We start from the raw sequence: 22,047 nt of genomic DNA, 5'->3' as shown, positions 1-22,047 counted from the left end.
CCCCCCCCCCCCAACCCACAACCTAACTCTCAGTTCTACCCTTATTATGCTTAACCATTTTTTTTCCCATCCAGCTCAATCAAAGCAACCTAAGCCGCGACACCCCACTTTCCCGGCCCAGAGTTTCCTCAATAGGTTCCCGGCCCCGGAGCTTCTCGATCCCCCAAGCTGCCGCTTCGTGCGGAATAAGGATGTCTTTCTTCTTTTCGGTGTCGTACGTTGACTGACTTTTTGCCTCATACTATCCCCTCAAGCGGTCCCGTTCTGCATTACATGATGAGCATTTTGCTAACTTCGTGTGTTTCTTTGTTTTGTCTCCAAAAAGGAACGGGAGATAGAAAAAGTGAATGTTTTTTATCTTCAAAAGGAGGCAGAGGTTGGTCGCTACCCTTCCATTTCCATCCCAGTTTTAATCGCTGCGATGAACAATTTTCGAGATACGCTTCCTTGAGAATATAGAAGAAACCCAGTTTCGGCTAGGTTCCTAAAATGAGCTTTAAAAAAGCTAATACAACGTCCATTATAACAGTTCACGCTGCGCCTCAAGACGCTTCTCGATAAGAAGAGGCTAATACAGTCGAAAAAATGGGTTACTAATTCAAAGGCCCCAGCGAATTTCGTCACCCTGTTCGAAGGTTTTCAACAGTTTGACGGGGACTTGAACAAACTTCAGGTGAGTTGACTATGCTGTGGCGTAGATCGATACAGATCTCAATGGGAGAGTCAAGTTTCTAAACTTTTGCGACGACATAACAGCAATTCGTCGAGGTCAACGAAACCGCCGTCTCCAAAATTCTGAAAAAGGTTTGTCGCTATATCCCCTCATTGCGCTTGATCGAGATCCCCCCCGGATAGACCGGGGGAAAAAGGAACTTGGAATATAAGAAGAGGAGGATTGCTGACACTTGTTCATATTTAGTGGGATAAAACATCAAAGGTCCGATTACCATCGCTAATATTAAGGGAGAACTGCAATGGGGGATAAGTCTAGCTAACAATAGGATCCACCTAGTCACGTACAAAAGAACTTTATCTTCATCGCGCCGTTGAAGTACAGCCGTGCTTTAATCGAGAGGTTCTGCGAGATCTCTCTGACCGAGCGACGACCGCAAGGTTAGAGCTTGAGGCTTGGGCGGAAGGCGAAAATATTCAGTTCGATGCCTCACGCCTGGCTGATCGCATTGTTGCCGAAGAGGATGATTCCGACTTACAGATCTTACAAACCACCGCTGCAGGTAATTTTCAAACGTTGCGGGAATGGGTTGCGAAGTTGCAGTCGTCGCCGGATGGCGCGGATCGACTCACACGTATGTTCCTGGCTGCAATTAATGAGTATCCCGATGAGGTCCTTGCCCTTCTTCTTGGCACGGGTTTGGTGGACGTGAATGCGGAAGATGATATCAACGAGCGCAACTGTCTCCACGAGGCGGCGATATCAGGGCGCCTATTTGTTCTCATGGCCGGACTGGAGCGTGGGGTTGACGTTGCACGGTCAGATGTCTACGGGAGGATACCTCTTCACTATGCCTGTATGCATGGTAGAGTGGAGATGGTGAAACCCCTCCTCGATGCAGGCATTTGTACTATTGACGCGATGGATCACGATAATTTCACCCCACTAATCCACAGCATCATCCGGGATCAGCTTCCCTGTGTGGAACAGCTCCTTGCCCATAACGCTCGCATAAACCCGGCATCCGAGTCCGACCATATCCCGCTGAACCTGGCCTGCCAGCACGCATCGCTACCAATCATAAACCTTCTCTTGGAGAGGAACGCTGAGTTACTCCCTGACGCAGAGGGTTTATATCCGCAGCATCTCGTCGCGAGGTCATGTCGAGCTCCAGAAGTGCTCCTTGTGCTAAAGAGCCATGGAGCTGATCTCGACCAAAAGGACAAACTCTACCAATGGACCCCGATTTTCCACGCGGCAAGTGAGGGGTGCGTTGGTTGTTTGAGAACTTTATTGGAGTGCGGTGTAAATCCCGATGTTTTGGATGAAAAGGGATTATCCGCTATGTACTATGCTGCATGGGAAGGTCACCTAGAGTGCATGATATTGCTCTGGTCAAGACGGGCAGGTTCAAAACCACCACGGACACCGCTGGATATACTCAATGGCCCTAGATTTCGAGATTCGGGGTCGATGACTTCCCCTCTCCTCGCTGAAAAATCAGGAGGACTTAAAGCAGGCGACGGTGGTGACGGCATTCCTCTTCTATCTCTACCACCCCCGATTATTCCATTACGAAGATACGGCCATAATTTCCTTGACACAAAAACATTCATTCAAATATACTTTGAACAAACGCTGTCCTCAGAACCAATTGTGTTTTACCAGGCCGGCCGTTATGCTGCTGCACGATTGACGATTTCCTCCAAAACCTCAGATCTTATACCCCGAAACGTGATGTTACCCATTCAGGATGACGCTCGACTTGTATCATTCCAGATCGACCGTCTGGACACCTTTGCTCTAGAGTTTGAAATTTTCCCTACTTTTGGATCCAAGGTCATCGCCAAAACTGTTGCTTTACCGGATGTATTTATAGGTGGCAGGTTATCAGAGGGGATATGTACCTTACCTCTTTTCGATCCCAGGTTACGAGCAATCGGTGAGATACGCTTCAAGTTCCAAGCTATCAAGCCCTACCACGGTGATCCGCTGGAGATTACACATTTTGCTACTTACTGGAAGGCGACAAGCACCCTTGATTCGGATCACAATGGACTGGTGACTGGCTCGAGTTTATCAGGCGACTACGTCCAGGTTTTTGTCCAGTTGACCAAGGACGGCGTTCCCGTCCTCTACCCAGAGTTCACCGTTAACCATCATGGGATCGACATCCCCATCTGCCGCCTATCCTTCGAACAATTCCGCGCTATCCACGCCGAATATCTGGCCCAAACCAGATCCGAGGACGCCGCCTTGCTTAAATCCCTAGAAGATATGACGGTGGATGACATGGCGCAAGCGCATAGATTATTAGCAACGTCCTTCCTCTCCCTAAAGGAGGTCCTCGAACACCTCCCCACAAACATCCACGTAGATCTATGCATCCTATACCCCTCACCAGCCGAAGAGGCGAAACTTGGCCTTGGCCCACTGGCGGATATCAACACCGTCGCCGATGCGATTCTCACAGATGTCTTTACCCATGCCAGAGTGTCGAAGGAAACGAACCCGGATTTTATGCGCTCGGTCGTATTCACCTCGTATAATCCTAATATTTGCATTGCGCTGAATTGGAAACAACCAAACTGTAAGTTGTCCACCATCAGTTTGCCACTGACATGTGAATAATTCAAAAATTAACCCCCATGTCTCTAGACCCTGTTCTCCTTTGCAACGACCTAGGCCAGATCCGCGACCTGACACAGGATGTCAGCTCGCTACCCGTTATCCGGAGTAGTGGGCGCTCGTCAATGTCCATTAAGGAATCCGCGCGGATAGCCCAGAGCAATAACTTCATGGGCTTGATGTGTCGTTCGAGTTTGCTAGTAACGTCCCCACGTTCCCGAGCTTTCTTTCTTTCACCTTTTAATTTATTTTTTTTGTACTCTATTATATGTTATTTTTCTATACTCTTTCTTTTTGCCTTATTGGTCTTTGGCACACTTTTCCTATTCTAACCGTTTCACGTAGAACGTCATGCCGTCCCTCGTCGAGTCGATCAAGGAACTCGGCCTCGTCCTTGTCGCCGATACATCTGACGAGATCTTGGACAAGACCCGTTTCGGTCTCGGTAGCGGTAAACTAGCCAGTCATGATCGTAATCATGAACAACAACAAGGTCGTGCTGGTGCTGGCGTTGGCATTGGGGTTGGAGTTGGAGTTGGAGTGTCCGCGGAATGGGCGTATAAAATGCCCGAGGGCGTGAATGGGGTTGTGAGAGGTAATGGTGTTTTGCGATTTAATGATACGATTGATATGTGACGTGATGTGATGTGATGTGGATTTAACTTGGATCGGATATCCCCTAACCGTCCAAGATCTTTTCAGCCCTCCCTTTTTTTATTTTATATAGAGGGTATATATATATACCACTCCCAATATTTGGTCGTTATCCGAACTTAACTATTTACTCATGGGTAGAATGTGGAGTAATAAATTCATCGACTGTTTATTCTCGCCTTCCTTCCTACGTCCTTTATTGCGCTCTCATCCACATAGTCAGTCATCCATTGCTACAAGCCCACATATTTATGCATGTTTGAGATATGAGTGTACATATCTATACTCCCATGATTTGTAAAATTTTAAACACAGATTCGGACTCCTCTGCCCATCGTAGAATAAAATAATGTGATCTATGTAGTAGTCGTAGTAGTATACAAGAGGAGTTTATATGTTAAGACCCAAGCGGGGTGTCTAGATGTGTGTGACAAGATTTGTGATGATGAGAGATTATATCAATCGAAAAAAAGGGGAACCGGAACCGGGCCTCGGAAACATAGAGATGTTGGAATCGGGGGGTGTCAAAGGGTGAGTGCCGTACGTGGGCTTATAGTATACAAAACGAGTAGGTAGATTTGTTTCCACGGACATGAGATGGTGATTTGCGGCGGCGTATGTCTGGGGTGGATGGGGGGATGGGCTGATTGTATGTGTCTGGGTATGTGTCTAAGAATGCTCCGCAGGGGGTGAAAATTAAGGAACGCTCTCTTTTGCGCGCAAGGAGAGGAGAAAGCGGGAGTGGGGGGTTTCCTAAAAGTCCTTCCGTTTGCATCATATAAATTTCAGGTACTTTTAGGCTTCTTCTTCCCGATATCCCAACCCCATCGTCGTAGCACCTTGACAACTTTGGGCGTCACCGCTGCCGTCAGTGGGACTCGGATGAAAATGAAACTCTTGTGGATGGCATAAGCTAGGGCGAGTTGCGTCCATAAACCTGACAAAAAAAAGATGGCTTCGTTAGTTGGGACAAACTTTTCAGAAAAGCAGTTCATGGTCGTCTCCTCCCCGCCCCAACACGACAATTAGAGATATCTATATAAAAGGGAGACGATGATATGACGTACTAGCCTCAGGTCCCGTATTCCGCGCGTCAGCCTCCAAAACCCCATGATCATACGATTCGGCATCCTCAGCTCCGCTGCTGATGTCAGCACCCGCAATCGCGACATCGCCTCCTGCACTTCCTACTTTATCATCCGCGGGAACCCCGGCTATTTCCTGTTTCCCCATGGACGGCAGAACTGAGCCAAAAATACTCTTAAACCCTTCCACAAGCACATGTTCGTAGTGTCCAATCCGTTCGACACCTAGTAGCCGCACGGCGATGAAGCAAAATGGGAAATCAAGGGCAGAAAGGGTCAGGTAGACGCCTAGCGCGGCCCAGCCGTATTCCCGGGAGAGCTTCTTCATGCGCTGGGAGAAGCTGAGTTTCGGCGAGGAGGAAGAGGAAGAGGAAGAAGAGGATGAGTTGCTGGAATTCGACCGGCGCGGGGAGCGGGATTGGATTCTTGATCTTATGACATTGTTGAGGATGTTGCTGGCATTTAATCGAGGTCGTAGAGGGGTCGCAGATATGTGGAAGGGTCGGACATGCGGCGGTTTCTTAATCGGCAAGGACAGAGATTGTTTGCCGGCTGTTCGTGGAGTGAGAGATTGGAATGTTGAGAAGGGGGTTGGGAGTCGTTTCAAGCTGCCTTGAAGGAACAGGTGGGAGGGTGGAGGCATGGTTCGGTGTGTAGTAGTAGGGAGGCCTCTGTATATATGAGGGGTTCAAAAATCTCCCGCGAATAGCCAAAACCTAAGCCCTGGCTGTGTTTGGCAGACTCAGGTATTTTCTTTTTGTTTTGATGATGTCAATCGCCAACAATATTCAAGGAATAAAAAAAAGTGAGGCAGAGGATTTGGATAAATAAATAATAAAATACCTACTAGTTCCTGAAAAGAGATTTGCTCCATCCACAACAGGTATTTCTGCGAAGAACAAGTCGGGAGAGAGCAGACTGCTATGACAACTGCTATGACACTCCCAAGAATACTCCGAGCATCCGCATCAATCAAGTCTGTGTCGCCGTGTTATTTTATGCTTCGAATTTCCGCTTTCGACGCAAATGCTTCCGGATATATTTCACGTGATGACGAGCCAGAGGTTGTCGAATAGCGATAGCGCTAGTCTATATCAGGCATAGCGCCCGGTCACCAAATTCCTCGCGGCTTCAAATCGTCTCGAAAAGCTGCATACTTGCGTTTGGTGTTGGGGATAAATGCTTCGAGTTCACTTTCAACCCGTGTCTTCCTCTCCTGGCTTCGACTGTCTGTCTTAACAGCCTTTAGCCATGCCCCCGTGGCTACCAGGGAAGCATGCGCTGCTGTCCCTCTCCACCTCAATCCCCCGTCTCGCCATCGAAAATGTTCTGACCAAGAGGGCATTTGGCATCAAGTCCATGTACCCGCCAAAAGCAGACCGTTTCAATGTTGGTCCCAATCTCCCCGTCCTTACATCTCGTCCATCGGTAGCCCATCAGCGCAAAGCCGCCACCACCCCTCTACGAACCGGCGCCCTGGCCATCAAAAAGGGAATGACCGCAATCTTCGATCTAGAGACCGGCAAACGAATCCCCTGTACTGTCCTCCAACTTGACCGGGTACAAGTCGTCGCCCATAAAACCCTCAAGAAAAATGGCTACTACGCTGTCCAGGTTGGTTGCGGTTGGAAACATGAGCGCGCCGTCACACGACCCATGTTGGGCCATTTCGCAGCCAACGGCGTTGCGCCCAAGCGGCATATCCATGAGTTCCGGGTCAAGGACGAAAACGGCCTATTGCCCATCGGAGAGACGATCAATGCGGATTGGTTCCAGGAAGGCCAATACGTCGACGCACGATCAAATAGTCGAGGAATGGGATTTGCAGGCGTCATGAAGAGACATGGTTTCCACGGTCAAGATCGGAGCCACGGTGTGAGTTTGACCCATCGTTCGATGGGTTCATCGGGTCCCGGTCAGGGTGGCGGTTCTCGTGTGTACCCAGGAAAGAAGATGGCGGGTAACATGGGTAATGAGCGAGTGACGCAGCAAAATCTGAAGGTACTGAAGGTTGATGCCGAGAAGGGCATTGTGGTTGTTAATGGTTAGTTGCGTTTACCTTAGCCATTCTCTCCTGGTCAGTAACTAACAATGATGGCTATATAGGAAGTGTAAGCGGTCCGAAAGGCTGCATCGTGAAATTGCAGGATGCAATCAAAAAGCCGTGGCCAGAAATTGCGCTGAAGCAAAGCGCCGGAGGAACTAAACAAGAGAGTTGAGATATATAAAGCATGTTTAAATGTTCTTCCCTTCATGTATTATTGTATAAAATTTATCAAGATATTTTGTTTAAGGCGTACGAATAGATCAAATTAGGTTCACTTTATTTTTTTATCCTTTTTTTAAAGAAATGTCGATGGTTCTTCCCTTTTGAGATCTGACCATTTGGTTATTTTCGCTACTAGTTGAGTTGTTTCCAAAAATCCCAATGCTATATAGTACAGTACACTCATTAAATGCACACCCCCGATATGTATAAAACTCCTGAACGCCACGCGATGAAGCAAAGGGTACTGTAGGCACCGTTTCTCACCGGTTAATGCACATTGTCCTTTTTCATATCGACGTCTTCAAGTCAGTCGTAGTGTCGCCAGACATCACATTTTGGAAAGGGTCTCCTTGCGATGCATCCAATAGCTGCACTACCGTGCCATCCTCCAGTGTAAGAGTCCAGTTTTCGGTTCGGAACTAGGGCGTTCAAGTATTAGCATTCAATTCCTTTTAGAAAATATGGACGGAAATAAAGGGATAAATCCAATAAGGAGGATGTAATAGAACTCCACTTACATATCCATTTCTTCCATCCCTAATACTCCGGAACCTCATCTTCGCCTTGCTCTTCGTTCCCTTGACCCAAAACGAAATATCAATCCGCCCATGCAACTGATTCATCTCCCCGCTAATCCACGGAATTTTCTGCGCAAAGTATATCTCGTCACCTAGAAGTTCCCTTCCCTTGGGCGATACCCGCAACGCATACAGGGTGCTATTCACCACGCTTGACGAGGATTTCTGGTAATTGAACATGCCTAGCATGGAAGCGCCAACGACGACGAAGAAAATTGGCAAGGTACGGAGCCACCTTCGGCCCGACTTTATTGAAGGAAGCTCGCGGTCTGCTCGCCGGCTTAGGAGGGGTCCTGAATGCGGCCCTGGTGCGGAGATGAGTGAGCGGCGGAGGAGGGGACGGGCGGAAGCGGGATGAAATAGGGTGTTTGATCTGCGGCCTAAGGGACGAACAGCTCGAAGAAAGCTCATGGCTGGTATTGATTTCATCGCCATTCTTTAAGGGCTGACTTCTGCGGCCTTTTAAATTTCGATATTATGTAGGATCAGAAGTCCCGGTAGTTCTCTTTCCCAGCTCCGGTGTTTAAGGGTGTAGTTACGGAGTATAATAGTACTGTGGATTGTGAGCAAAGAACGATTGAGGTCACATGATATCTAATTCATCTCACATGACTTACACAGCTATCCCATTACAAAGAAGTCCGTAATTGTAAGCTTGCCTGTTAGATGTTATTCCTCAGGTATTGAAATTGTTTGGAAGATTCAAATATCAGTGAAGGACGTCTTCTACCACAATAATGGCATCCTTGAATTTGCGAAGAACATTCCGTTACCCAGACTCAGAGAGCGAGAATGAAGCTAGAGAAGAGATGGATGAACAGGGTAAGCAAGTGCTCCGTTATCCATGGGATATGTGATGTTTGCTTGATCCTAGGACTTTGGAGAGGGGTGTACTAATCTAGACATGGCTTCCAAATTTAGAGCAAGAGGAGGTGATTCAAAAGTTGCTACGTCGGGATGAAGATCGCAATGCTCAATATAGAGTATGTATATTTGAGCTTCTAACTGGCAAGAGTCCTAACAAAACAAATCTTCAAGGTGTTGTTGACATTATCTCGTAGCTTGTGTTCACCGCCATACCGCTAGCTTCTGTCTTCCTCTATCTGCCCTGTATCTTGTCCTCCACATCTACGGGGTCCGGGAGGCTTCTCTGCCTACTCAGCATTACCTCCCTTCTCTCAACAGCGTACATTATGAAATATTTCCGACTAGAACGGCCAGATCCCAAAGGCAAACGCCCCATAAGAGACATTGCAGCTGAGCAGGGGCCCATGATAGTTAGGCAGCATCTTTCCACTGCAAATACTGTCATTTGTGCCCTGCTCTCCGTTATTGCATTTTACGCTGCAAATCAGACCTATCAGGGAGACATTTTCTGGGCCTTATATCTAGTTCCTGGTAGTAAGTTCACCCAAAATGGAGTTTCTCATCCCTGTGTTCGAATAAGACGTTAAATTTGTCTGATTAACTGGGAACAGTTGTTTTCCTCCTTGTTTCGGTTTCCAGGCAGATCATGGTGTCAGTTGATATTAAAGAGCTCGAAGGTCTGCGCTATGAGTATAAAGGCGCTTAATCACCCTGCATATAGCACGGGAGTTTCTCTCCTTGCTTTGGAGGAGGATCATTCACACATGGCACGATAGTGGTTATGGAGCCACACCATGGGCGGCGGATGGCGGGTGTTGCATATCTGTCGGCCTTCGTGCTTTCAATCATTGAATGCTTCAGCCATCGAATCGCGCGTAGCCCACATGAGACCCCATGAACGCTGCGGCAGTTTTCTGCCTGACTGATGCTTATATGAGATAACTACTCATCAACCAAGAGCTACGGCCTTGGCATTTGCTTACTCTCTGCATGACTGCTGAAGCGACTCCCTGGGTCATGAAACATGGAACGAGAAGCAGAAACGAATTGTTTACGGCTCTCTTTAGCGGTGTGATTAAGGATTTCTTCATAGGACTTAAAGGATCCTGACATTTTGTTCAGAGCAGCGCTAAATGAAATACATTAAGGTTTTCGATTTTGATAATTAGATTGACGAGCACGGGAAATAAAATAAAAGTCCAATTACGATTATTTTCGCTTGCCAAAATTGGCGATAGCTATATGTATTGACTGCTTATCAAACAATACTATTCGCGAGATTGTATTTGACTTAAGTTAATGAGGAGGAAAAGAAAAAGAAGACAGATACAAGGAGGCAACATGTCAGAACTTCGGCAAAATCAAGATACATGAGCAACCGCACTAATCTTCGTTTCTTGGTATTAAACTGAACGTCATAAAAAAAGAGGGAACTGGAACTGGGACTAGGATACTACATGACACCACATATCAAGGGTTAGTGCCCGGATGGCTTTGGAAAAAAATATCGCTACATCTCTGGAGCCACAATTTAACTCCACCCGTCACTTTCATCTTCTTCGCGACCACGACCCTCTGCCCAGCGCACAGCCATCATTTTCGCTTTGCGATTCCTCTCCGCCTCTGTCATAGGATGTGACTGGCTTTCGAGTCTTTCAGGTGGTGAGGGCTGAGACTGGGTATTGACGGTAAGTGTACCTGGTGGATTTCCTCCGCCCTTTGCAGTGGCTGGTGATGAATTTGGAGGTAGGGAAAGTTCATTGGGCGTAGAGGATTCCATATCAACATCCTCAGCATTAACAGCGGGGTGAGAACTAGCTGTTGAAGGATGGCTTCGGTCCCGTTCCCGTTCCCGTTCGGGTTCTCGTTCTGGTGCTCGCTCTGGTTCAGGTGATGTGGCCTCTAAGACGGGAGCGTTGGCCAGGGATGATTCATTATTATGCCGGGTAGAAGAAACACGCCGACCCGATCTCCTAGTTCCTGTTACATGAATCGAGTTCTGTTTCCCCGCATTCGTTGGCGGCTGGTCCTCCTCGCTCGAAGGGTCTATCACTTCCATATATGTAACTTTGGCTCTACCTCGTTTCCTACCAGGTTTCCCCTTGGGCTTCCACTGGCGCTGCTTTCGTAATTTTCGTAATCTGAAATCATCGTCGTCCTCTGGTCTATAAGTTTGAAGTCTATCTGGCTGGGTTCGATTGGTGTACTTGATCGCGTTAGCCGATAAAATATCAGACTGTATGATTGCATTACTGGACAGATCAACCACACCATCCATACCGAATTCCTGGTAGGAATTCACGTTGGGATGTTGAACTGATCCATTATTTTGACTATTAATGTCCATCGCGGTTTTGTTTGCTTGGTCTTGAGCCGCACCAGGAGGGGTGGTCTCTGGGTCCGGATATTCGAATGTGATAACCTCTGTTGCTTCGTAGCGATCTGACATCTCTTCCTGGAACATAGCGTTGTCCGGCATAGCGAAATGAGGGTTAGGGGCAAGAGCTTCATACTGCCCAGACATCATGGCCGGATCGATAGGAATCGCCTCTTCCTCAGCGACGTTGAAGTTACTTAGAGTCGGGTCCACTGGAATGTTTTCCTGTCTTGCCAATCTAAGGATTCCTCCTTCCACTGGATCCATATAGTGTTCGTCAAGTGTCGGGTCAATAGATTTGGCTTTTTGAGCTTCCTCCAGTCTTTTCCTGATTCTCCGTGTGTCTTGATTTTGTGGATGATCACCCGCCTTTTTTAGCCAAGTCAAGTTTGATTGACTGAAGTCGACGAGGCTTTCGACACTTCTCGGATCCGCCACCTTTCGGGTATCATGGCCAAGCAAAGTTCCAGAGGGTTCAAAAGGTTTCATCGTAGGATCACGGCGACAAGCCCCACACGAACAAATTTTTCGACATCTTGGGCATGTCCAGTTCGGATTTTCCAGGACAGTGAGGGGAGAGATCTCAAAAGCTCTAAAAAGACTACCGTAACAGTAGTTTAATCCGCATGTAGAGCAGGATGCCTGTTTCCAGGAAGGTTCCGGAGTTTTGCAGATATGACAACTTCCATGCTCCTTTCTCCATTTCTCCGATCTTCGAATCTTACGACGCTTTCGAACCCGCCCATCATCATTGGTTTCAATAATATCTTCTTCCTCCTCCTCACGGTCCGGCGTTTTGGTAATGTCAGTCCATGGCCTCCGTTTCAGTTCTTCTTGGCAAATTTCTGCGAGGGTCTTTTTGCCCGTACGTTCCCTTTCAATAGGCAGAGTCTGAGGTAACTGGGAGGGATCACTGCGTTTATCAAATTGAATGATTTGGTTTCTCCAGGTATCATAATTCCGCACCAGGTCTTTCCACCGAAACTGTTCAACCCATCTAAGCTTGGAAACGCACGCGCAGCTTCTCCCGATAGAATAACACTCCATGCAAATATCGTATGTATCATCATCACCATCAGGTAGCTTTCCGACGCATGAAGGGCAGGTCAAAAATCGATTGAAAATGTTACATCTGCAATATGAACATGTGACATTGCTATTGAAAGGAAGATATTCAACATTCCTCGGCTCTGACATGTTTCTCGAATAGCTTTCAGATATCAATATTTTGGTGTAGAGTGAAAACAAGCGTCGGAAATCCTTCTGAAGCTGGCGTATGTTATGGGTGTAGTGACCGTGGTGAGTATCACGGAGAAGAGTGGAATATTTGTTGAGAGTATAATAAACAATAGCTTTGTTTTTATACTGCTCATCGCGACAAACCATTCTTGCCTTTGGAAGAGCCTCATTTATAGCCATTTCCAATGTTTCAACAGTGGTCCTATTCCACGCAACTTTCATGGTCCGAGTTCCTCTATTCCAAACTTGATGTGGAGCAAGAGGAGGAATGAGGATTAAATCGCCGACTCTTTGCTCGACAATATATGTTTTAAAAGGCGCAGCCTTCCAGGCGTTGATTTGGGCGAAATGATTCTCGATCTCAATGTCGTGCCCAAGCGTTGATAACCAGTATTCGGAGACCAGGTGTCGATCCTTCGTTTCCGTCATGAACCAAATCGAGGAGCCTGGTTTGGTGGGCTTACCATCCTCCACTGAACCAGTCGAAGTTTCCACCATGATGTTATGACCTAGTGTAGCGCACATTTCACGATGCGCCGGTGTATAGGTACCCTCATGCCCAATGTAGCACATCAGATTCTCAGCCCTCATTTCAGGGGGAAGACTGCTCATCAAGTCTCCGGCTTTGCTTCCTCTCTCATTTGTAGACTCGTTTAAATAATATAGAAATGGAGGAAGCAAATCTTTCAGTTTCTCATACCAAACCGAAGGGCAGTCGATATCTTTCAAATAAATTCGTTGGCGGTTAGTATCCTTGTAGTTTTTTGCATTCCACTGGTCGGTGAGCAGCGACATGTTCTTCAAGTAGTGGTTTATGGAAAGGGGTAAGTTCGATTTAGTGGTTAAGTTCCTCGCGTTCTCGACTATTTCACAGGATTTGTTAGATGAAAAAAAAGTACGCATTGGATCTAAATATCAAGAAGTGCATGACATACTCTTGGAGCCGTGGTTATCTTTCAACCACTGAAGCCCAAATATCCATTTCTCTAGTCGATCCTGATACCCTTCAATGACCAATGGCCTCCCGCCTATGATGACATGTAGGAGGACCAGCTTTTCGAAGTTCTCAATCCCCTGTTCAATAATCGCATCGCAATGGATTCTAACAACATAGTCGAAATTGGGGGTTGATTCAACGAGCGCAACAAGGTCGAGGTCTGGGGATATGGGCTCGAAAGCCGCTCGTGGGTGACTAGGGCTGGGCATCGCGGCGGTAATGATGGGGAGGGGTTATCTCGAAAGTACCAATGTATCAAAAAGAGGTTCGGTTCGAGGGTCGGGATGACGGCGCATTCCAGTTCATCCCAAGCTAGCAGAACGACTGGTGGCTGCTGAGGAGAAGCTCTACAAATGAGTGCGCTGCGTACACAAGGCGCGTGACAAGTCGCTTGGCTGCTTTACAACGCGGTACCTATGCTTAGTCATGTGACAATAATCATCAACATATGTACTCCGTAGAAGTAGAATCTACAGATTACTCTGTAAAATATCTTAAAATTATTATATTATAATTGACTTATAATAATAAGTTTAATCTCAATGTGATTTTAGAACATGTTCAATCATTTCAAAACCTCTGGTGACTTGCATACATTTGTTCCCATGCATCGCATCTGTGTCAAGTCCCGACCACGTACCTCTTAGTCATTCCTGTCAAGACAAGCGACAAAAAGATACCTCGCGGCTAGACGAAATGGATTGATACCCCTTGAGGTGTGTTGGGTCACGTGGCCACATTGTAGGGCATCTGGCTAACACCTAAGTTTCAAGGTTGGGATTTATATACAATACTCATTATTACCATTACAATCTTATCATAGTTTACCTAATTGCTTACTAGGAACCTTTCGGATTGGGTTTACAGCTCGTCGACAGGATAATCAGAATACCTCAACCCCCTGCATTTCGCGCGTTGCGACCTCATCAGCAGCTATGAGGATATTTTCTTGTCGCCAGTTTCCTCTACACCTGTATTCACTACCAGAGTTCGCGCCAGTTTGCAAAACGAAAACTAGATTAAGTTGTCAATACTATGTATTACGGCACAATCAGTTGCAGTCCCGTGCATCACACAGTAAGGGACATAGGAGCCCGACCAACACCACCGATCTCATCACAAAAGGAAAATTGGGTTTACTACCGGTCAGACACATATCCTCGTCATCGCGAACATTGCACCCGTCATCTTCACTTTCGCCGAAACCCTCTCCGACTTCGCAAGCACCAAATGTGAAATACACGCCGCCAAAAACAGGGTTGCTAAGCGTGCTCCCCAAGCCGTGGATTCCATATGCGGAGCTGATTCGTCTTGATAAACCAACAGGAACATATTATCTGTTCTTCCCTTGCGCCTTTTCGACGCTACTTGCCGCACCCCTAGCGTCACCAATGGCGCATCCCTTGGAGGTTGCGTCAGTATGCGCCATGTTCTTTGTGGGTGCTCTGGTCATGCGAGGAGCTGGTTGCACCATCAACGATCTATGGGACAGGAATTTAGATCCCCATGTCGAAAGAACCAGGCTACGGCCTATAGCAAGGAAAGCGATATCGCCGCAGAATGCACTAGTTTTCACGGGCGGTCAGCTTCTAGTGGGTTTAGGCGTTCTCCTTCAGTTCCCTACCACGTGTCTGTGGTATGGCATTCCAAGCTTATTGTTTGTGGCTACATATCCCTTGGCCAAACGAGTGACGAACTATCCTCAGTTTGTCCTGGGGTTGACTTTCTCATGGGGAGCTATGATGGGATTCCCTGCCCTGAATATAGATGTTCTGGGAGACACAAATGTCATGCTAGCAGCATCTATGTTGTATTCGAGCTGCGTAGCGTGGACTGTGCTATATGATATGATTTACGCACATATGGACATCAAATATGATGCCGCTGCTGGCATTAAGTCTATTGCCTTGAAACATGAACACAACACCAAGGCCATACTCTCTGCTTTGGCTGTAACCCAGGTCGGTTTGCTAGCAGCAGCTGGCGTGGCTGTGAATGCCGGCCCCATTTTCTTTATTGGAAGCTGTGGTAGCGCTATTGCCTCCCTCGCCACGATGATATGGAAAGTCAAGTTGAAGGATGTTGAGGATTGTTGGTGGTGGTTTAAGAATGGCTGCTGGATTACAGGTGGTGGAATAACCCTTGGATTACTGGGCGAATATCTCGCCCAGGTCTTTGGATTGTATGAGACTACCGATTCCGCGATTGAAGGAAACCAGGGCAAGGAGGAACTATAATTAATGACATGGGGCAATTTTAGTTGCTTTAATGATGATATATTTTGTATTATTATTTATGCCCTGACCGATAGTTAATACCTTCGTCCCCTCCATTAGAATCCACTGTTCACTTATGTTTTTCGAGGTTGTGCTGTGCGTGTAGTACTACGTATATATTCATAGTTCACTTGCGGTCCCTGTAACGCTGCTTGGTCAGCAGTCTGATTTCCGCAGTGGCGCTGGTTTTAGCGCGGCTTGAGTTAGTTAATCCAATGGCGGCAGCTTGAATGTCAATCCATGGATTAAATTGACAACCACGCTGCGCCTACAACTTCCTACCTCTCATTATCACCCATTTACCGTATTTCTTTCTTGAACAAAAGACATCGCTTTAGACTTTAACAATGGCTGCTAGGATAGGCATGAGCCCTGTGAGTTTATTATTCCCCGGCGATCGCGAAAATTCCTACTTCCCACCAAGACCCAGAAGAAGTCTAACAATTATGTCATGTCATTATAGCTTTTTAGGGCTCTCCCCAGGCCGACATCCGCTTTCCGCAGACCGCCGCCATTCCTAAATACTCTCCCATCCCAGATCCGCCTGCTTTCCGATGAAACAAGAGCTGCCATTGACAAAGCAGTGGCATCTGCGCCGGTTGTTTTGTTCATGAAGGGTACCCCAGAAACGCCGCAGTGCGGATTCTCAAGAGCAAGCATACAAATTCTTGGACTCCAGGGAGTAGATCCGAGGAAGTTCACCGCATTCAATGTTTTGGAGGATCCGGAGCTGAGGCAAGGTAAGCGCTTCTCTTCCGTCTCTTTCCGCAGTTCGGACCGTGGCCCCAAATCGTTGACAGATCAATGATTGACAAACCCTTTCTTTCTATGCTGTAGGTATTAAAGAATATTCGGACTGGCCCACAATCCCGCAGGTGTATCTAAACAAGGAGTTTATTGGCGGTTGCGACATCTTGATGTCCATGCATCAAAACGGGGAGCTCGCGAAGCTCCTGGAAGAAAATGGGGTCCTTATTCCTGCCGAAGCGGAAAATGAAGCGCACAAAAAATGAGAAGCCCCGAGAATCTACGTTATGAAAAGATAAATCACGAAAACCTTGGTCCCAGCAGGATCTTTTGTACTATAAATTCTTTCTATTTTGTGTTTAGCTAAACTGTCAGATTTCTCTACTTGATGCGATTCCCCCTTCTTCCTATTGGCAATAATTGATGCCTGGGTTTATTGTCTCGATATGCGCTGTACATATTTAGATATACAGTGCACAGTTAGCAGATTAGAGAGGGAAATATGCCTATATACCTATGTATTGGTTTCCTTGAAGGGTACACGTATTCCTCTCTAGCAATGTTTGGGTTTGTCTGCATTGTGGTGTTGGTTTTGATACCACTACTTTCCCAAGAGCCCCAAGCTGAGGTAACCTCCACCACGGCGCTTGGGCTACTTTACATTCATCTAATGAACCCAACTCGCTTCTTCAACCCTAGACTTACTGCTCCTTTTCTTTCCTTTCCTTTCACAGTTTCTATCTCCTATCCTACTCACAATACATTGCTCTCTGGGAGTAGCTAGAGGAAGAAAGGGGTCTGTCACCTGTGGATCCTTTACCCTGTTTTCACTTGGCCCATTCCCACTGAAGGCTCAGAAAAGATGTCACGTACTCGTGGAAAACAAGTAGTGTCTATCCGTGGCATTTTTGGGCGAAAAGTTGCACAGAAAGATGCTTCTGTCCGTAAACCTGCCGCCTATTACAACATGAGAAGCCGGAAGTATCCTCCTCCACAGAAGTCAAGTGGTTCCAAAGTCTCAAAGGGCCCGAAACGGTTCACATCGATCCAGTTCGGACGTCGCAACCTGAAAGGCGCAGACTCATCAATGACTATCAGCAGTGGTACCTCTGGTTCAGACGGACAGCGTCTCCTCCATGACTTCGTTGGTGCGTCTAGCTATGAATTTGTTTTGTCCACATGATCCTGGCTGCTAATGACGCTCTCCTGAAAGACTCCATCAACACCACACACTCCCAAATCGAAGAGGATATTTCTAAATCGCTGGTAGAAGCAGAGAGAGCGTTAGAGAAGCGAGTCGCGCAGACAATCTCGGAACACGACGAGAAACTTGAGCTTTCGCGCGCTACGCGTGCTGCTATCTTCTCCCCCCTGGAGCCAGAATCTCTGAAGAGTGCAGCTTCCCTAGCTAAAAGCAAGGATAAAATCCATCTCGCCGACGTTTGCAATATACTCAGCCCTACCGAAAAGGCTCTGAAGGGCCACTGGAAGGCATGGGCCAAAACCCAGCAGAAAATTGCCTGCTTGGCGGTTGAGATACTCGGCCCTGAATCCGTGGCTCTCCCACGACCTACGAGAGAGGCCATGGGTTCGGGGGCATTTAAGAAGAGACTCGCCAGCGCGGCTGATGCGTTCGAGAAGCAGGAATCCGTAGAGCTAAAGATGTTGGCAGATGTGCAGAAATGTAGGGATGATATCGCCTGCCTGGCAGGGGAGATGAGGAAACAGGTTACCGCTCAGGAAAAGGTATACTATATTCCATCCTCAGCTTTTATGTTTTACACTTCTTTCTGCGCTTGGCGAAGCCGGACATTATAGCCAATGAATTAATTCTTTTTTCTTTTCCTTGTAGAAATCGCGAGACGGCAAACGGAAGCAGAGAGAAGAAATCTGCCAACTGGCTAGGAAGATGATTGCGAATATATGACCTGACCTCATCGATGGTGGAATTCACAATTGATTAAGGGGAAAAAAGAAAGAAAATTAACGAAATGCTTTGACTTATATTCTTATGTTATTGCATCAGTTTCCTACGCCAGAACTTGTCTATGGTGCTCTCTCCCAACTTCTATCACCTATCGCTGCCCATGTGCTTTTATCCTTTCCGTTTTTTTCACCCTCAAAAAGGTAAAATGGTGTTATATAAATACTAATCAGTATCGAGATATCATGTAGATTCTTATATCATGAATTATTTAAATTCTCGTCTTTCTACAAAATTAATATCATTCAAGACATTTTCGTTGTTTCCGTGGCGATAAAATCTATTGCGTTTGTTGCCAGAGAGAACAATCTTCCCAGTAGTTTTGGGCGATCGACGGAACAGCGGCAGAATGCTTGCCCCTTGCATTCAGTTTCTGGAGGACGCACCCTTTCCTATTCGGGCTAGTTTCCGGCATCCATCGATTTACCCCTATTCCCGCTGCTGCTGCTGTTGCTGCTGTTGCTGCTATTTCCGCTGCTGCTGTTGCTGTTGTTGCTGCTATTTCCGCTGCTGCTGTTGCTGTTGTTGCTGTTGCTTCTCAAGCTCTTCCTTGGCCTTGAATTCCGCTTCACTGGCCGCCTTCAGTAGCTTAGTTCGCTGTCTCTCCTCAAATGCCTCCCGGCTCTTCAAGATCCGCTGCACAATCTCGCCAGCGTTCACATGCTCGAAGGGGTGAGAATCTACTTGTCTGAAAATTCCTAGTTTTGATGGAGCAATGTATGGATCATATGTGAGGGGTATAAATGTTGTGGGACCGTGGTAGACCGCATCAGACATGCCAAATGGTAGAGCTTTGAGATATTCAATGTTAGGCGTAAATGGAGCGCAGAATATAACGGCGTGGACGTACTATATGTGAGCAAGTTAGTTTGCTTCCTTTTGCGTGTCATATCCTGGTATCGGATCGAGAAAGGAAAAAAAAAATTAAATAAATAAAAAATAAATAAATAAAGAGTGGGTATACACATACACGACACTGGAGAACGCAAAGTCCGCGCTCAAAAATATTCATGATCGGGTAATTCAGGCCCTTCCAGTGATTGATGACTTCGTCGTCATGGACGCCGGCCACAATATAGGCTGGACCGTAATCTTCTCCATATTCCTTTACTCTGTTGTCAACGTTCTCTGGAAGGTACCAGCCACGACGAGTTGCGTCCTCAGCTTCAATCGCGAGGACACGGCGAAGAAATTCGATATGGCCGGAAGAAAATAAATCAAAACCGCCATCAACGTAGGCGATCCGCTGGCCTGGTTTTGGTCCCTTGCCATCAACGAGGTGCTGGAAACTACCTTGTTCCGTGCTAGTATGCTGGAGTTTTGCGGAGGCCGAGGCTTCCCAGGTCCACACATCGGGTCCCGGGTTTAAGCCAGTTTCATCAGTTGCATAGTCTTTAATTCTCTGGAGAGATTCACTGGCAACTTGCTTCCGCTCCTCATCGCTCCCCGAGCCCTCCTCCCCCCTCAGGAATGCAGGGAAAGACTTGATAAAATGGGTGCGTGTGCAAAGAAGCATCCTGCCGACCAGATCCGTTGTAGAAATGCCGGGGGTACGTTTCACGACCAGAAAACGCCCAGCAGCTTTGACAAATCTGTAGCAGTCATCCCCATTACTATCGGAAGTGATATCATCTCCATGGACAACATAGTAACAGCCATAGTGGGAGATCCACGGTAGCTGCGTGACATATGGCGCATGAGGAATTGACTTTGATGCCCAACGACATGCGTCAACTGCGGATACTCTTTTTCCGATGCCACCCAAACGTCAGTAATAAGTTTCCCATGCCGGTTGAAAGAACAGAGGGCGGACGGACGGACCGTTCGGAGAGTGTCATGACCGTAGGCCCCTTGTTTTCCAGAATCTCCTCGTCGGAATGTACACCCACAAGCAGCTCCTTTCCGAGCCTGCGAGCCTGAAGCATCGCTCCCGCGTGGCCTATAATTGCGCTAACCTGTTAGTCTTGAGCAATTGGACAACGGGGTAAACAAGCTGGGCAGAAGCACACATCAACCACTCACCGTGATGGCTAAAGTCGAAGCAACCATCGATCCAGATACGGTCTTTACTGATGGGAACATCTTCTTGAGGGTCTACTGGCCATTGTCCAGGGGCAGGCACAGATGATGTAGACATAGCTGTGAAATGGTAAACTGTAGAGAGAGGGTCGGGTCGGGACCGAGGGTTTGCAGCAATGATGAGGGGGTTGTGGCATGTGATTACTGAGGATTGTTGATATTCAAAGGATACAAACAGAGTAGACGGGATTGTTGTTTATTATCTATCTGTTCATTGCGTGACTGTGGCATGTATTGAGCCTTTTAATTGAGCATCTTGTAACCAGAGAGAGTGAGTGTGTTGAGCGCGGGGAGAAGAGCGAGGAGGAGGAATGTTGGGGTCGGGGAGCGAGCAGTATTTATTTATTTATTTATTTATTTAACTATTTATGGCAGCCGGACCGTGGCCCCGTTTAAATATTTAGTTAAATACAGAGTAGAGTAGACTTTGTCTGATGTTCTACTAAGATAGTATTTAACTAAATAATAAATAGTATATTTATTTATGGTCAACAGCAAGATCTTTTGTTTTTTAAATCATCAAAAGTTCTTGTTTGCTTTTTCCATTTAAATATCAATTTTGTCGCTGTATCATATTTAATAACTACCCCAACGATTACCACAGGAAGATATTATGGAGCAGTTGAACTCCTCTTGATTGGTACGGTACGTTAACAATAATATACAAGTACATTGTTGTTGTCCAACCTGTGAGTTCTTTTGCATGGAAAGATATCACGTATTTAATATAATATCAACGACTTCTTATAGGGTTCTAGCTTGATATTTAGTTGTCCTGAGCGGAGTCTTCAGTTCGACCTTTTTCTTTTTCTTTCTTCTTCTTCTTTGCAGGGCAATGTACAGTACATATATAACTATACTGCGTACAATGTCGCATCTGACATTTATTACTGGAAATCGGATGGGATCTTGTATTTATTTAAATAGTCTCGACTCTCGACTCATCCCCCCTTGTGCGAGTCAACAACCGGTAGCTCAAAACACAATCCGGGCATCACAACACTTTGGGCCGATTCAATGACGTTAATAGCAATCCATAATCTTAGACAAGTTAGATAGATAACTATATAAAAGAGGAGAGACGGAAGACAACGGCGCAAGCAGAGAGGAGAAACCTAGCAAAGTAAAATCAATAATGTACAGCAGCACGTACGCACAACGTACACAGTTCTGGTGAAAAATATCAACCTGTCACAACACAACAAGAAGAAAAGACTCTGGACGAAGAATTGGAAGAACTGCGAACGAGGGAAAAGGCACCAACCTACCGTGATACAGAAAATAAATAATCCACACCGGGCGAAATCCAACAATAACAAGACGTACGTTGCTGTGATGATCCAGGGGGTAGTTATTTATTGTTTAAATATTTATTAGCTAAATAAATATTTTCATGTCAGTTTATTTATTATTATTATTTCATAAACTTCGCGACCTTCCAGCTAACGTTATTTAACTTAGAGTTCTTCTGTTTCTCAACCTCCATAACTAACTTATTTACTTCCCTTCCATATAGCAAGATCAATCCAACAGCGTTGCCTATATGCTATGGACCAGTTCGCACCCTGCCCCGACAGCCCAGCCCAGCCCAGCC

The 22,047-nt window shown here is 46.6% G+C and overlaps 10 protein-coding genes across 11 annotated transcripts; 6 read left to right on the top strand and 4 right to left on the bottom strand.

Moving 5' to 3' along the window:
- Nucleotides 1–46: 46 nt before the first annotated feature.
- Nucleotides 47–4,505, top strand: BDCG_00324 (CDK inhibitor PHO81; the record flags this gene model as incomplete). Its single annotated transcript, XM_045415842.1, has 8 exons — nt 47–214; nt 326–376; nt 530–673; nt 757–804; nt 920–937; nt 1,013–3,263; nt 3,332–3,501; nt 3,647–4,505. The coding sequence occupies 8 exons, from the start codon at nt 47–49 to the stop codon at nt 3,935–3,937; spliced, it is 3,141 nt and encodes a 1,046-aa protein (XP_045271697.1). The 3' UTR covers nt 3,938–4,505.
- BDCG_00323 lies at nt 140–6,053 on the bottom strand (the record flags this gene model as incomplete). Of its 2 annotated transcripts, XM_045415841.1 has the most annotated exons (3): nt 5,888–6,053; nt 5,023–5,793; nt 4,741–4,892 (listed from the first exon to the last, which is right to left on the bottom strand). In XM_045415841.1, the coding sequence occupies exons 2-3, from the start codon at nt 5,681–5,683 to the stop codon at nt 4,741–4,743; spliced, it is 813 nt and encodes a 270-aa protein (XP_045279108.1). In that variant the 5' UTR covers nt 5,684–5,793; nt 5,888–6,053. The 2 variants fall into 2 exon arrangements, with proteins under 2 accessions (XP_045271696.1, XP_045279108.1); XM_045415840.1 differs by having other exon boundaries at nt 140–4,892; nt 5,023–6,053.
- BDCG_00322 (50S ribosomal protein L3) lies at nt 4,521–7,699 on the top strand. The gene is made up of 2 exons (XM_045415839.1): nt 4,521–7,084; nt 7,147–7,699. Exons 1-2 carry the CDS (start codon nt 6,292–6,294, stop codon nt 7,257–7,259), a joined length of 906 nt encoding a protein of 301 aa, XP_045271695.1. The 5' UTR covers nt 4,521–6,291; the 3' UTR covers nt 7,260–7,699.
- BDCG_00321 (cytochrome oxidase complex assembly protein) lies at nt 7,161–8,605 on the bottom strand. Its single transcript, XM_045415838.1, has 3 exons — nt 8,505–8,605; nt 7,828–8,440; nt 7,161–7,728 (listed from the first exon to the last, which is right to left on the bottom strand). Exons 2-3 carry the CDS (start codon nt 8,320–8,322, stop codon nt 7,597–7,599), a joined length of 627 nt encoding a protein of 208 aa, XP_045271694.1. The 5' UTR covers nt 8,323–8,440; nt 8,505–8,605; the 3' UTR covers nt 7,161–7,596.
- BDCG_00320 (uncharacterized protein) lies at nt 8,516–10,826 on the top strand. The gene is made up of 4 exons (XM_045415837.1): nt 8,516–8,709; nt 8,809–8,870; nt 8,949–9,288; nt 9,366–10,826. The coding sequence occupies exons 1-4, from the start codon at nt 8,625–8,627 to the stop codon at nt 9,458–9,460; spliced, it is 582 nt and encodes a 193-aa protein (XP_045271693.1). The 5' UTR covers nt 8,516–8,624; the 3' UTR covers nt 9,461–10,826.
- On the bottom strand, nt 9,497–13,839 carry BDCG_00319 (JmjC domain-containing protein). The gene is made up of 2 exons (XM_045415836.1): nt 13,306–13,839; nt 9,497–13,233 (listed from the first exon to the last, which is right to left on the bottom strand). The coding sequence occupies exons 1-2, from the start codon at nt 13,574–13,576 to the stop codon at nt 10,286–10,288; spliced, it is 3,219 nt and encodes a 1,072-aa protein (XP_045271692.1). The 5' UTR covers nt 13,577–13,839; the 3' UTR covers nt 9,497–10,285.
- A 133-nt stretch (nt 13,840–13,972) lies between these two features.
- BDCG_00318 (4-hydroxybenzoate hexaprenyltransferase) lies at nt 13,973–15,604 on the top strand (the record flags this gene model as incomplete). Its single annotated transcript, XM_045415835.1, has 2 exons — nt 13,973–14,003; nt 14,211–15,604. The coding sequence occupies 2 exons, from the start codon at nt 13,973–13,975 to the stop codon at nt 15,602–15,604; spliced, it is 1,425 nt and encodes a 474-aa protein (XP_045271691.1).
- A 386-nt stretch (nt 15,605–15,990) lies between these two features.
- On the top strand, nt 15,991–16,656 carry BDCG_00317 (monothiol glutaredoxin; the record flags this gene model as incomplete). The annotated part of the gene is made up of 3 exons (XM_045415834.1): nt 15,991–16,017; nt 16,107–16,383; nt 16,481–16,656. The coding sequence occupies 3 exons, from the start codon at nt 15,991–15,993 to the stop codon at nt 16,654–16,656; spliced, it is 480 nt and encodes a 159-aa protein (XP_045271690.1).
- Nucleotides 16,657–16,717: 61 nt separating this feature from the next.
- Nucleotides 16,718–20,975, bottom strand: BDCG_00315 (ethanolamine-phosphate cytidylyltransferase). The gene is made up of 4 exons (XM_045415832.1): nt 20,397–20,975; nt 20,196–20,313; nt 19,345–20,119; nt 16,718–19,223 (listed from the first exon to the last, which is right to left on the bottom strand). Exons 1-4 carry the CDS (start codon nt 20,509–20,511, stop codon nt 18,873–18,875), a joined length of 1,359 nt encoding a protein of 452 aa, XP_045271688.1. The 5' UTR covers nt 20,512–20,975; the 3' UTR covers nt 16,718–18,872.
- On the top strand, nt 17,253–18,317 carry BDCG_00316 (uncharacterized protein; the record flags this gene model as incomplete). Its single annotated transcript, XM_045415833.1, has 3 exons — nt 17,253–17,538; nt 17,604–18,136; nt 18,243–18,317. 3 exons carry the CDS (start codon nt 17,253–17,255, stop codon nt 18,315–18,317), a joined length of 894 nt encoding a protein of 297 aa, XP_045271689.1.
- Nucleotides 20,976–22,047: the final 1,072 nt, after the last annotated feature.

Source organism: Blastomyces dermatitidis (assembly GCF_000003525.1).
Source record: "Blastomyces dermatitidis ER-3 genomic scaffold supercont1.1, whole genome shotgun sequence".
Classification (NCBI taxonomy): Eukaryota; Fungi; Ascomycota; class Eurotiomycetes; order Onygenales; family Ajellomycetaceae; genus Blastomyces; species Blastomyces dermatitidis.
This window is presented reverse-complemented; position numbering and strand designations above follow the sequence as displayed.